General features: G+C 43.0%; 1 protein-coding gene across 4 annotated transcripts in view; it reads left to right on the forward strand.

Annotated features, from left to right (window-relative positions):
* LOC110501589 (solute carrier family 35 member F5) overlaps positions 1-15,243 on the forward strand; it is a 38,860-nt gene that overhangs the window by 20,337 nt on the left and 3,280 nt on the right. For all 4 annotated transcript variants that reach the window (XM_021579262.2, XM_036958957.1, XM_036958956.1 and 1 more), the window contains 4 exons: positions 12,567-12,726; positions 13,788-13,878; positions 14,340-14,497; positions 14,842-14,942. In XM_021579262.2, coding sequence (XP_021434937.2) covers positions 12,567-12,726; positions 13,788-13,878; positions 14,340-14,497; positions 14,842-14,923 — 491 coding nt within the window. In that variant the 3' untranslated portion in view covers positions 14,924-14,942. The remainder of the gene's footprint in view (positions 1-12,566; positions 12,727-13,787; positions 13,879-14,339; positions 14,498-14,841; positions 14,943-15,243) is intronic.

The raw sequence follows: 15,243 nt of genomic DNA on the forward strand, positions 1-15,243 counted from the left end.
GGTCCTTTTGCTGTTGTTCCTGGATTGATTTGCACTTTTCACACCAAAGTACGTTCATCTCTAGGAGACAGAATGCGTCTCCTTCCTTAGTGGTATGACGGCTGCGTGGTCTCATGGTGTTTATACTTGTGTACTATTGTTTGTACAGATGAATGTGGTACATTCAGGCATTTGAAAATTGCTCCAAGGACGAACCAGACTTGTAAATGTCCTAACTGACTTGCCAAAACTATAGTTTGTTGACAAGAATTTTGTGGAGTCGTTGAAAAACGAGTTTTAATGACTCCAACATAAGTGTATGTAAACCTCCGACTTCAACTGTAAGTAAGTAGCCATGCCCTGAGTGAGGTCGGAGACCGTGTCAGACGGACGGAGCTGTCCCCATCGGCCAGAGTGCGTAAAAAGCCTTGGTAACGGAATTAACGTTAAACCAGGAAACGTGAGGGGAGAGCTACGTGTTTGAAACGGTTGGAACTTTGAATCTCAACACGAGGTGAAGAAGTAAACTCACCTTCCTTTAGACCATGAAAGACTGGGAGCTGCAGCCCACGTCTAAAGTGGTTTAAATTCTGACTATCAACATGAGGCGGAAGAGGCAAGAAGCTCACCTCAGACAATCGCTGGTACAGCTGATTAGCTGTCCTAAGTCATATCAAGAAAAGCTAATCTAAGTGAAACTATCCTACTATGCTCATCACCAATGGGAACTGTTGACATGGCTGGCTATCTTCCAGAGTGAACAACCGTAGAAGACGGGAAAGGGGAGACCCCTTTCTGGCAATCAGTGCCATACAGCTTGCCGCTGAAATGCCAACAATCTTCATAAAGAGGGCTGGTTCCGATCTAACATAGGCTCTCGCACGTAAATTCAAAAACATTCATGATTTCTTATTCCAAAAGGACGGCGGTCCGTGTGCAAAGTATATTATTAATGTGAGAATGGTTCTAGAATTTATCCACGATAAGTGTGCCTTTTTCTCCCCCGCTCCCCTTCCTCTTTTTGTATCAAGCCATCATTTGGACCTTTGTCTCATGTAAAAGGTGTATGTTTATTCTGTGTTATTATTTAGTTAGCTAGATAAATAATAAATAAATAATAAATAATTCAACCAATTTGTGTACTACTGATTCATGAGTAAGGCTGGGGTTTTTGCAGATGAATGAGGTTACGACTGTTCAGAATTATGATAAGAGGTAATGATTAATAAGATGACTGTTTATCGATTTGTAATAGGAAAAGTTTAATTTGGGAGGTGGTAACTCTTTAAACAACCTCTTCTGTGGTGCCCCAAATCCCAAATTAGTTAGTAGTTACATGATTCTTTTAAATTGGGTAACAATGGGCCGGTAGCCTTGCGAGGGTTAACACACTTACTCACATCGGAGGAGAGCCCACAGTCCTTGATAGCAGGCAGTGTCGGGGGCACTGTGTTCTCCTCAAAGTGGGAGAAGGTGTTTAGCTTGTCCGGGAGCAAGATGTCGGTGTCCGTGACGTGGCTGGTTTTCTTTGTAGTTCGTGTCTGAGCCGTTGAACTGCAACTTCACTTTGTCACTATACTGATGTTTTTTACCTTTCAGAGGGTACGGTTTGATTGCCTTACAGAGGGAATAACTACACTGTTTGTATTCGGCCATATTCCTAGTCACTTTGTCATGGTTAAATGCGGTGGTTTGCGCTTTCAGTTTTGCGCGAATGCTGCCATCTATCCATGGTTTCTGGTTAGGTTAGGTTTTAATATTCACAGTGGGTACAGCATCTCCTATACACTTCCTGATAAACTCAGTCAACATGTTAGTGTATTCGTCAATGTTATTCTCGGAGGATACCCGGAACATATATCAGTCCGCGTGATCAAAACAATCTTGAAGCTTGGATTCTGATTGATCTGACCAGTGTTGAGTAGTCCTTAGCACTGGTACTTCCTGTTTGAGTTATTGCCTATAGAAGGGAGTAGCAAAATGGAGTTGTGATCAGATTTGCCGCAGGGAGGGCGGGGGAGGGCCTTAGGCATCTCGGCAGTTGGAGTAGCAGTGATCGAGTGTTTTAGCAGCGCGAGTACTACAGTCAATGTGTTGATAGAACTGTGGTAGCATTTCCCCATTTGCTTTGTTAAAATCTCCAGCTACAATAATTGCGGCCTCAGGATATGTGGTTTCCAGTTAGCATCAAGTCAGGTGAAGTTATTTTGAGGGACGTTGTGTTATCTGCTTCAGTGGGAATATACTTGGCTGTGAATATAACCAAAGATAATTATCTTGGGAAGTAATACAGCATTTGATTGTGATGTATTCTAGGGTTCCTGTATGTTATCACAATCACACCATGAGAAGTTAATCATGAAACATACACCCCCACCCTTTTTCCCGGAGAGATATTTATACCTGTGTGTCGCACTGAACTGAGAACCCAACTGGCTGTACGGACTCAGACAGTATACCCCAAGGGAGTCATGTGTTTGTGAAACTGAGTATTTTACAATCCTTGATGTCTTTCTGGAAGGAAATCCTCGCCCTGAGCTCGTCAACTTTATTATCCAGAGACTCAACATTAGCGATCAATATACTCTGAAGCGGTTGGTGGTGTGCACGCCTCCTGAGTTGGACTAGAAGTCCACTCCAAATACCTCTTCTCCACCGGCAGAGTTTTGGATCAGCCTCTGGAATCAGTTCAATTGCCCTGGGGGGTGGAAACAAAGGATCTGATTCGGGAAAGTCGTATTCCTGGTCGTAATTCTGGTGAGTTATCGCCTCTTTGATATCTGTCTGTATGTAATAACACAAAAACAATTCTGGTCTAATAATGTAAGAAATAACACATTAAAAATCTAAATGCTGCAAAGTTGCCTAGGGGCTAGAAACACGGCTTCCCTATCTATCGGCGCCATTTTCCCTAAACCCTCAACCCTTTCTCTCTCTCCATGAAGCATGCAAGCATCACATTTATGTGATTAATAGGACCTGACCTATAGCCTATCATATCACATCAATAAATTGGTTATAACAAACTCCGAACACAGTAACGTGAAAGCAAAATGGATGCGGAGGACGTAAAAAATAAACTCAATGGGAGAATGTTTACTGGTTGCTCAGGAGGGTAAGGGTAAGTCATCTGTGGAAGATGTCTGACTTAGTTGTGGAAACTACTGGTAGTCAATAAAAAGGAGGGTACAGGAGCAAGTGTTGTTTGAGTATTATGTGTGCCAAACAGTTGCTGTTAGATTACAATATTATTCTGACATTTTGGAACAGTGTAAACAACACTAAATAAATGAGTGTACTGTTCTAGGAGTCTGTTCTAATGATGAAAAAAAAAGCCTTATTACAGCAGACTAAAAACAGTTGCATGCATCCATGAATTGTGGTTTATTTATTGTTTAGGCTAATTATTCAAAGCTCCCTTTTTGTTATTTAATTTTAAAACTAAAATGCTAGATTACATTTCAAATCATGAATCTCATATGTGTGAGTGAGCAAGATGGCGCCGACAGAGATGGTCACCTCGCTTCGAGTCCTTAGGAAACTATGCAGTATTTCGTTTTTTTATGTATTATTTCTCAAGATTTCCTGAGGTAACAATGTAAGTGTTTTTACATATAGCCGGTAAGAACTATTGGATATAAGACCGACGTCAACTTACCAACATTACGACCATGAATACGACTTTCCCGAAGCGGATCCTCTGTTTGGACCACCACCCAGGACAATGGACCTAATCCCAGAAGTCGACCCCAAAACAACGGTGCCACAGACAGAGAGGCCTCCTGGTCAGGTTCCATAGACATGCACATTGCTCACCGCTCCTGAGTATACTACTCGCCAATATCCATTCTCTTGACAACAAGGTAGATGATATTTGAAAAAGGGTTGCCTTCCAGGGAGACATCAGAGATTGTAACATCCTCTGTTTCACGGAAACATGGCTCTCTCGGAATATGTTGTCGGAATCGGTTCAGCTACCGGGCTTCTCCATGCATCGTGCCGACAGAGAGAAACTCTTCTCTGGGAATAGGAAGGGCAGGGGTAAACAACTCACGGTGTAATCATAACAACACAGGAACTCAAGTCCTTCTGCTCACCTGACCTAGAATTTCTTACAATCAAATGCCGACCATATTATTTTCCAAGGGAATTATCGTCATTTACGTTACAGTGGTCTACATTTCCCCTCAAGCAGACACCAAGGAACTTCACTGGACTCTATGTAAACTGGAAACCATATATCCTGAGGTTGCATTTATTGTAGCTGGGGATTTTAACAAAGCAAAATTGAGAACAAAGCTACCTAAATTTGATCAGTTTATTGATTGCACTACGCGCGTGTTTAAAACACTCGATCACTGCTACTCTAACTTCCACGATGCATACACAGCCCTCCCCACCCTCCCTTTGGCAAATCTGACCACGACGCCATCTTGCTCCTACCGTCTTATAGGCAGAAACTCAAACAGGCTGTACCAGTGACTAGAACCATTCAATGCTGGTCTGACCAAGCGGAATCCACGCTTCAAGTTTGTTTTGATCATGCGGACTGGGATATGTTCCGGTCAGCCTCAGATAACAACATTGATCTATACGCTGACTTCGAGTGAGTTTATAAAGAAGTGTTGTACCCACTGTGACTATTTAACCTACCCTAACCAGAAACCGTGGATGGATGGAGGCATTCGCGCAAAACTGAAAGCGCAAACCACCGCATTTAACCATGGAAAGAGGTCTGGAAATATGGCTGAATATAAACAGTGTAGTTATTCCCTACGCAAGGCAATCAGACAAGCGAAATACCAGTGCAGGAACAAAGTGGAGTCATAATTCAGGGTCTGCAGGAAATGGCAGGGTCAACAGGAAATAACGGACTACACAAAGAACCAGCCACGTCACGGACACCAACGTCATGCTTCCAGACAAACTAAACACCTTCTTTGCACTACTCTGAGGATAATACAGTGCCACCGTTGTGGCTCACAAACAAGGACTGCGCCCACCCTCCGTGGCCGATGTGAGTAAAACATGTAAACATTTTAAACCTCGCAAGGCTTCTGGCCCAGACAGCAGCCCTTGCCCGCATCCTCAGAGCATGTGCAGACCAGCTGGCTGGTGTGTTTACGGACATATTCAATCACTCCTTATCCCAGTCTGCTGCCCCCACATGCTTCAAGATGGCCACCCTTGTTCCTGTACCCAGGAAGGCAAAGATAACTGAACTAACTACACCTGTAGCACTCACTTGTCATCATGAAGTGCTTTGAGAGACTAGTCAAGGATCATATCACCTCCACCTTACCGGCCTCCCTAGACCCACTTCAGTTTGCGTACCGCCCCAACAGGTCCACAGACGATGCAATCACCATCACACTGCACACTGCCCTATCCCATCTGGACAAGAGGAATACCTACGTAAGAATGCTATTCATTGACAACAGCTCAGCATTCAACATCATATAGTACCCTCCAAGCTCATCAATCTGGAGGCCCTTGGTCTCAACCCCTCCCTGTGCAATTGGGTCCTAGACTTTCTGACGAGCCGCCCCAGGTGTTGAAGATAGGAAACAACATTTCCACTTCGCTGATCCTCAACACTGGGGCCCCACAAGGGTGCGTGCTCAGCTCTCTCCTGTACTCCCTGTTCACCCACGACTGCGTGGCCATGCCCGCCTCCAACTCAGTCATCAAGTTTGCAGACGACACAACAGTAGTGGGCTTGATTACCAACAATGACGAGACAGCCTACAGAGAGGAGGTGAGGGCACTCAGAGTGTGGTGTCAGGAAGTGTGTCAGTCTCTCACTCAACATCAACAAAACAAAACAACGTCAACAAAACAAAGGAGATTATCATGGACTTCAGGAAATAGCAAAGGGAGCACCTACCTATCCACATCGAAGGGACAGCAGTGGAGAAGTTGGAAAGATTTTAAGTTTCTCGGCATGGAGGGCAGGTAGTTTGCCCCCAGTGATGCGTAGTACAGACCGCACCACCCTCTGGAGAGCTGTTGCGGCTTCTTCACCACACTGTCTGTGTGGGTGGACCATTTCAGTTTGTCCGTAATGGTCCACTGAAATGGTCCACCCACACAGACAGTGTGGTGAAGAAGGCGCAACAGCTCTCCAGAGGGAGGTGCGGTCTGCACAACGCATCACCGGGGGCAAACTACCTGCCCTCCAAGACACCTACACCACCTGATGTCACAGGAATGCCAAAAAGATCATCAAGGACAACAACCACCCGAGCCACTGCTTGTTCACACCACTACCATCCAGAAGGCGAGGTCAGTACAGGTGCATCAAAGCTGGGACCGAAAGTCTGAAAAACAGCTATCTCAAGGCCATCAGTCTGCTAAACAGTAATCACTAACTCAGAGAGGCTGCTGCCTGCATTGAGACCCATTCACTGGCCACTTTAATAAATGGATCACTAGTCACTTTAAATAATGCCACTTTAATAATGTTTACATATCTTACATTACTCATATCATATGTATATACTGTATTTTATACAGTCTACTGCACCTTGCCTATGCCGCTCGGCCATTGCTCATCCATATATTTATATGTACATACACCCCTTTTAGATTTGTGTGTATTAGGTAGTTGTTGGGAAATTGTTAGATATTACAACACTGTTGGAACTAGATGCACAACATTTCACTACACTCGCATTAACATCTGCTAACCATGTGTATGTGACCAATACGATTTGATGATTTGGTTGATACAGTAGCCTATGTATTGAAATATATAAATAAGTAAGTTACGGTACTAAGACTGAACAGGACATGCCTACAGCTCGGTGGTGGTTATACAAAGCTACTATACAAAGCCTACTAATGACAACAACATTACTTATTATAATGATGATCATAATAATAATTGTAATAATAACAATAAGAAGGAGATCAAGAAAAAGGAGGGTATAAGAGCGAGAGCTGCGTGCTTTTATTGTGTGACAAACAGGCGATGTTAGATTGCCTATTTGGAACAGTGTAGATAACACTAAATAAGTATTATCAGTTTGTTCTAATGAAAGCCTTTATTACAGCATAGCAAAGAGCAAAAACAGCCAAATCTGTGAAATTGCTTTATTATACATTTTACCGTTGCATGAGGCCTGGGGCGCTCGGAATCAGTACGCTATTAAACAACCACTCAAACAGGCAACAGGTTCAAGATCTGTCTTATTTTTGTAGATGTATATGGATGGTCATTAAGCCAGGCATATTTACCAGTTAGGCTATTGATTATAGACCTAATTAAGTTTGGTTTTCCTACATTTTCTTAGACAGGCTAAGATGAGCTGTTTCCTCGCCTGTGCTGTTCTTCCTCCTCCTCACTGTTCTCAATCCCAATATACTGGTTAACTTTGCTATTGTGCACATGGCAACGTAAGGAAAGACACCAATGGATTACCAGCTGGGTCTGGTCTGCTTAGTTCACGTGCTGTAATGTAACCAGACATGTGATGAGTGGAATATCTCTCTTCCGTCTCTGCTGTGTGCGCTCGGTCTCGGCAACTAACAGCTGCTGTATAGCTGTCAGTTTCTCTTGTGATGCTTAAACATCCACTATGCGTGCAGCTTTGAGCAACAATCTTGAACGAAAACGTACAGTAAGTTCATCCATCAGCACATTCCCAGGCATTTCTTTAGATAACAGCAAAACTTTTGAATTCCTCTTGTTTCAACTCTAAATTTCCCACAATGATTTTAATCAGATTATCCATTCCATTTAGCTACATTTTTTGTTGTAGTTCTCATGTCAAATGATTTAAGCCAATTATCCCAGTTCTAGTTGTATCATCTTGCAACTAGTGCATGTTGAAGAACATGGATAAGTAGGCTAGATCTATTAATAGTTGTATGATATTTTACAAGAACTTAGACCTGATCTGTTGTTATTGTCTTAGAATAGAGTTTATTTGGTGTTTTCTTCCCCTATAATCAAAAGACACAGTGTACAAAACATTAGGAACACCTTTCTAATATTGAGTTGCACCCACTTGCCCTCAGAACAACCTCAATTCGTCGGGGCATGGACTACAAGGTGTCGAAAGCATTCCATAGGGATGCTGGCCCATGTTGACTCCAATGCTTCCTACAGTTGTGTCAAGTTGACTGGTTGTTCTTTGGGTTGTGGACCATTCTTGATACACACAGGAAACTGTTGAGCATGAATAACCCAGCAGTGTTGCAGTACTTGACACACAGAAACCGATATTTTGTCATGCCCATTCACCCTCTGAATAGCACACGTACACAATCCATGTCTGAAAGCTTAAAAATCATTCTTTAACCTGTCTCCTCCCCTTCATCTACGCTGATTTTTGTGGATTTAACAGGTGACATCAGTAAGAGATCATAGCTTTCACCTGGATTCACCTGGTCAGTCTGTCATGGAAAGAGCAGGTGTTCATAATGCTTTTTCCACATTTTGTTACGTTGGAGCCTTATTGTAGAATGGATTAAATCTGTTTTTTTTTATCAATCTCCACACAATACCCCATAATGACAAAGAAAAAACAGTTTAAATTATTTTTTTGCAAATATATTAAAAATAAAGAACTGATTTCACATTTACAAAAGTATTCAGAATCTTTACTCAGTACTTTGTTGAAGCACCTTTGGCAGTGATTACAGCCTCAAGTCTTGGGTATGACGTTACAAGCGTGTGTTTGTGGAGTTTCTCCCATTCTTCTCTGCAGATTCTCTCATTCTCTGTCAGGTTGGATGGGGAGAGTCGCTGCACAGCTATTTTCAGGTCTCTCCAAAGATGTTGGATCGGTTTCAAGTCTGAGCTCTGGCTGGGCCACTCAAGGACCTTCAGAGACTTGTCCCGAAGCCACTCCTGTGTTGTCTTGGCTGTGTGCTTAGGGTTGTTGTCCTGTTGGAAGGTGAACCTTCGCCCCAGTTTTGAGGTTCTGAGCGCTCTGGAACAGGTTTTCATCAAGTATCTCTCGGGACTGCTCCGTTCATCTTACCCGCTATCCTGACTGTCGTGCCTTTTACTGAGGAGCGGCTACCGTCTGGCCATAAAGGCCTGATTGGTGGAGTGCTGTCCTTCTGGAAGGTTCTCCCATCTCAGCAGAGGAACTCTGGAGCTCTGTCCTTCAATTCTGTAGAATTTTTGGTACCCTTCCCCAGTTCTGTGCTTTGACACTATCCTCTCTTGTTCTATGGACAATTCCTTCAACCTCATGGCTTGATTTTTGCTGTGACAGGCACTGTCAACTGTGGGACCTTTTATAGACAGTTGTGTGCCTTTCCAAATCGTATCCAATCAATTGAATGTACCACAGGTGGACTCCAATCAAGTTGTAGAAACATCAAGGATGATCAATGGAAACAGGATGCACCTGAGCTCAATTTTGAGTCTAATGGCAAATGGTCTAATTTACTTATTTAAATAAGGTATGTTTTAATTTTTTATAAATTTGCAAAAATGTCAAAACTGTTTTCGCTTTGTCATTAAGGGGTATTGTGTCATGCTGCTAGGTGACCTAAACTGTGATGCCCTCAATCTCACACAAATTATCAATGAACCTACCAGGTACAACCCCAAAGCCGTAAACACGGGCACCCTCATAGATATAATCCTAACCAACTTGCCCTCTAAATACACCTCTTCTGTTTTCAACCAAGATCTCAGCGATCACTGCCTCATTGCCTGCATCTGTAATGGGTCAGTGGTCAAACGACCTCCACTCATCACTATCAAACGCTCCCTGAAACACTTCAGCGAGAAGGCCTTTCTAATCGACCATGCCCGGGTATCCTGGAAGGATATCGACCTCATCAAGAAATTTAGAACCAGGAACAGATATAGCCCTTGGTTCTCTCCAGACCTGACTGCCCTTAACCAACACAAAAACATCCTGTGGCGTTCTGCATTAGCATCGAACAGTCCCCGTAAAATGCAACTTTTTAAGGAAGTTAGAAACCAATATACACAGGCAGTAAGAAAAGCCAAGGCTAGCTTTTTCAAGCAGACATTTGCTTCCTGCAACACAAACTCAAAAACGTTCTGGAACATTGTAAAGTCCATGGAGAATAAGAGCACCTCTTCCCAGCTGCCCAAAGCACTGAGGATAGGAAACTCTGTCACCACCGATAAATCCACTATAATTGAGAGTTTCGATAAGCATTTTTCTACGGCTGGCCATGCTTTCCACCTGGCCACCCCTACCCCGGTCAACAGCACTGCCCCCCCACAGCAACTTGCCCAAGCCTTCCCCACTTCTCCTTCTCCCAAATCCAGTCAGCTGATGTTCTGAAAGAGCGGCAAAATCTGGACCCCCACAAATCAGCCGGGCTAGACAATCTGGACCCTTTCTTTCTAAAAAATTATCTGCCGAAATTGTTGCAACCCCCAACAGCCCCCGAAATTGTTTCAACCCCTGATAATTTGTGTGAGATTGAGGGCATCAAGCTTAGCCTGTTCAACCTCTCGTGACGTCTGAGATTCACAAAGATTGGAAAGCTGCTGCAGTCATCCCCCTCTTCAAAGGGGGGGGACACTCTTGGCCCACACTGCTACAGACCTATATCTATCCTACCCTGCCTTTCTAAGGTCTTCGAAAGCAAAGTTAACAAGCAGATCATCGACCATTTCGAATCCCACCATATCTTCTCCGCTATGCAATCTGGTTTCAGAGCTGGTCATGGGTGCACCTCAGCCACACTCAACGTTCTAAACTATACATTAACCGCCATCGATAAGAAACAATACTGTGCAGCCGTATTCATTGACCTGGCCTAGGCTTTCGACTCTGTCAATCACCACATCCTCATCGGCAGACTCAACACCCTTGGTTTCTCAAATGATTGCCTCGCCTTGTTCACCAACTACTTCTCCAACAGAGTTCAGTGTGTCAAATCTGAGGGCCTGTTGTCCGGGCCTCTGGCAGTCTCTATGGGGGTGCCACAGGGTTCAATTCTTGGGCCGACTCTCTTCTCTGTATATATCAATGATGTCGCTTTTACTGCTGGTGATCTCTGATCCACCTCTACTTAGACGACACCATTCGGTATACTTCTGGCCCTTTTTTGGACACTGTGTTAACAACCCTCCAGACGAGCTTCAGTGCCATACAACTCTCCTTCCGTGGCCTCCAACTGCTGTTAAATACAAGTAAAACTAAATGCATGCTCTTCAACCTGCCTGCACCTGCCCGCCTGTCTAGCATCACTATTCTGGACGGTTCTGACTTAGAATATGTGGACAACTACAAATACCTAGGTGTCTGGTTAGACTGTAAACTCTCCTTCCAGACTCACATAAAACATCTCCAATTCAAAGTTAAATCTAGAATTGCCTTCCTATTTCCCAACAAAGCATCCTTCACTCATGCTGCCAAACTGACCATCTTACCGATCCTCGACTTTGGCGATGTAATTTACAAAATAGCCTCCAACACCCTACTCAACTAATTGGATGCGGTCTATCACAGTGCCATCTGTTTTGTCACCAAAGCTCCATATACTACCCACCACTGCGACCTGTACGCTCTCGTTGGCTGGCCCTCGCTTCATACTCGTCGCCAAACCCACTGGCTCCAGGTCATCTACAAGACCCTGCTAGGTAAAGTCCCGTCTTATCTCTGCTCGCTGGTCATCATAGCTGCACCCACCCGTAGCACACGTTCCAGCAGGTACATCTCACTTGTCACCCCCAAAGCCAATTCCTCCTTTGGCCGCCTCTCCTTCCAGTTTTCTGCTGCCAATGACTGGAACAAACTACAAAAATCTCTGAAACTGGAAACACTTATCTCCCTCACTAGCTTTAAGCACCAGCTGTCAGAGCAGCTCACAGATCACTGCACCTGTATATGCCCATCTATAAATAGCCCAAACAACTACCTCTTCCCCTACTGTATTTATTTACTTTGCTCCTTTGCACCTCAGTATTTCTATTTCTACTTTGTACACTCATCTATTGTCAAATCTACCATTCCAGTGTTTTAATTGCTATATTGTATTTACTTCGCCACCATTGCCTATTTATTGCCTTTTACCTCCCTTATCTCACCTCATTTGCTCACATTGAATATAGACTTATTTTTCTACTGTATTATTGACTGTGTGTTTGCTTTACTCCATGTGTAACTCTGTGTTGTTAAATGTGTCGAACTGCTTTGCTTTATCTTGGCCAGGTCGCAGTTGTAAATGAGAACTTGTTCTCAACTTGCCTACCTGGTTAAATAAAGGTGAAATAAAAAATAAATAAAACAATTCTAACATTTATTAAATAGTCAAAGTATGGAAAAAGTCAAGGGGTCTGAATACTTTCCGAATGCAGTGTACCTACAACTCAATGGGATGTTTTTTTTTTTTTTTTTTTAAACATCTTTAATTAGGGACAAATTTGAACAATTTAAAAAAAGAAATTGATGGAGTTAATTGCACAGAAAAGCATGTGATTAACTAGATACTTTAAAAAAATCCTATGGCAGCCCTAATTATATTATTGAATGTTAGTAATATGTAACTTGTAACATTTTTACCTGCGAATAGTGCTAAATGTTAATAACATATAAGTAGTAATATAGTTGTTATTTTCTGTTATCTGTGTCTCTTAGGGTTTGTGGGTTTGTTCAACCTGCTCCTCCTGTGGCCAGGGTTCCTTGTGCTTCACTACACAGGCTTCGAGGCCTTTGAGCTGCCCAGCAAGCTAGTGTGGATCTACATCCTCATCAACGGCCTCATCGGTACCGTGCTCTCCGAGTTCCTCTGGCTCTGGTGCGTGTCGGTTGATGGATGGATTGAACGGCCACATATTATGTGTACTACACCTTGTCCGCTCTGCTATTCACAGTGTGTGGAAACACACACTGTTCAAAAACCTGTTTCTTTAATCCAAACTTGATATTTGTGTGTATAAATTGGCCTTGCATGTAAATCATGCATTGATTTCAATGGGAGAGGCAGGGTTAGAGGGTTAGTGGTTAGAGCGTTGGACTAGTAAGGTTGCAAGTTCAAACCCCCGAGCTGACAAGGTCGTTCTGTCGTTCTGCCCCTGAACAGGCAGTTAACCCACTGTTCCTAGGCCGTCATTGAAAATAAGAATTTGTTCTTAACTGACTTGCCTAGTTAAATAAAGGTCAAATAAAAAAAATATTCACAAATTCAAGTTACCCGGACAGATCTCGAGTTAAGATTCGGCCCCATGCAGGGGTATTCAACCGAGGGTCTGCGGCCCACAAGAGAGCCCTTGGGGCCCCCAATTGGAGCCTATTACACTCACTAGAATATTTCACATGGGCTTTGTTTAACCAGCTGCTCGTAGCGAAAATGTGTTCCCTTTCTTGCAAATAGAGTTTGCAAATTAGAGTTTCGATTATAATGTGGGGACTGGAGGTCAAAATTATCTACCAAATGTGTATTTTACCTTTATTTAACTAGGCAAGTCAGTTAAGAACAAATTCTTATTTCCGATGACGGCCTAGGAACTGTGGGTTAACTGCCTGTTCAGTGGCAGAACGACCTTGTCAGCTCGGGGTTTGAACTTGCAACCTTCCGGTTACTAGTCCAACGCTCTAACCACTAGGATACCCTGCCGCCCCTCTGCTCATTTCACCTGATAAGACAAGATGCGGGAATGTTTTATTTTTGCTAATGTATGTGGTTCGCCGGTGTGCCTGTTAAGGGCACACCCAGGCCAAGAAAAGGTTGAAGACTGCTATAGGATGTTATGCAGAGTTGTGCCCGAGTGATAAAAACATTTGATGTATTGCTTAAGGCTAGCATTTGATTGAATTGCTTGTGTTCTTTATAATGTTGTCTGTTACTTCTTTCCATAGGGGCTGCTTTCTCACCTCCTCCCTAATAGGCACACTGGCCCTCAGCCTCACTATCCCACTCTCCATCATAGCAGACATATGCATGCAGAAGGTAAGAGGGGGCACTATTATTGCCGGACACACATGTTGCCGTCACACTCTTTAGCATGACTGGTCTACCAAAGGTGTTGTGTAAAAATGGTTCATTGGTCTAATAGTGGGACTGGGTTGTGATGGATGCTATGTCACATGCCACTTAGCGTAATTTTGTTTTGTGACAGGGTATCATCTAGCAATGTGATGAGAGAGCTTTGTCTGTATATGCTAAGTTTCAAATTAGCATATATTTTTTTGTGTGGCAATAGTTTAAAAAGTTGAGATGTCAAGACAATGCACTACTCTTCTGTGAATCAGTCCTGAGATGGTTGGGATTGCTATACCTGTAGCTTTTCTTAAAAGCGTAAGTTCATTGCAAGTATTGGATAATGTTTCTGACCCATTGTTAGGCAACTGGCCCTTCCATCTATAAATGTGCTATTTAAGCAGCTATCACTGCTATGTTTCTGTCCCCAGGTGCGTTTCTCCTGGCTGTTTTTCGCTGGAGCGGTTCCCGTATTCCTCTCCTTCTTCATCGCCACTCTGTTATGTCACTACAACAACTGGGACCCTGTTATGGTGGCGCTACGAAGAGTGTTTGCCTTTATATGCCGCTCGAAACACCGGATTCAAAGGTACTAGGGAAACCACATGCTACTCTTTGTATTGTGCTGTTAACTTGGACGATGCTTTGCAAGGTTTTACTTTCACAATAATTGTAAACACACACATGCATGTACGCACACACACAGAATCACTCTTATATTATCCAAATCTTTGTTATAAAGTCTCTTCCCTGACATTGAATCAAGGACAATGGATAGCGTTGGTTACTTTTAGGCTTGTGGAGATCGTTCAATTTGTTTGCCTTTATGACGTTAATTTATTTGCATTATTGTGATGGCCCTCAATTTTAAACTGAATGCTAGTTGTTCTCATTCAGGAAGTGATTATGATCATGATAATCCTCTTCCGTCAGATTGCCAGAAGACTGCGAACAGTGTGAAAGCCTTATTCCCTTACACACCGTCTCCCATGACAATGAAAGCTTCTGCTTGTGATGCACCAGCCAATCACAAGGTAAGGAGACATCCAACTTCCTGTATTTTTACGTCCTGTTACAATCTGAGGTTACCTGTGAAATAATAATGAATGTTTTTTTATTTTTATTTAGAACTGTTATTTACAAACTAGTGTTTCCAATCAAGTAGTATACAGAGAATGGTCGATTTACAGTATTGATGAATAACTGCATAAGAGACACAAACATTATCTATTTTTGTCCAATGCTATTTGCCACATCATCAGGAAAACACTGGATTAACTTGCTTCTTATAATCACAACTTGTTTGTCTTTGAGCATCTGTTATGCATTTATCTA

The sequence above is a fragment of the Oncorhynchus mykiss genome, chromosome 22 (genome assembly GCF_013265735.2).
Source record: "Oncorhynchus mykiss isolate Arlee chromosome 22, USDA_OmykA_1.1, whole genome shotgun sequence".
NCBI lineage: Eukaryota > Metazoa > Chordata > Actinopteri > Salmoniformes > Salmonidae > Oncorhynchus > Oncorhynchus mykiss.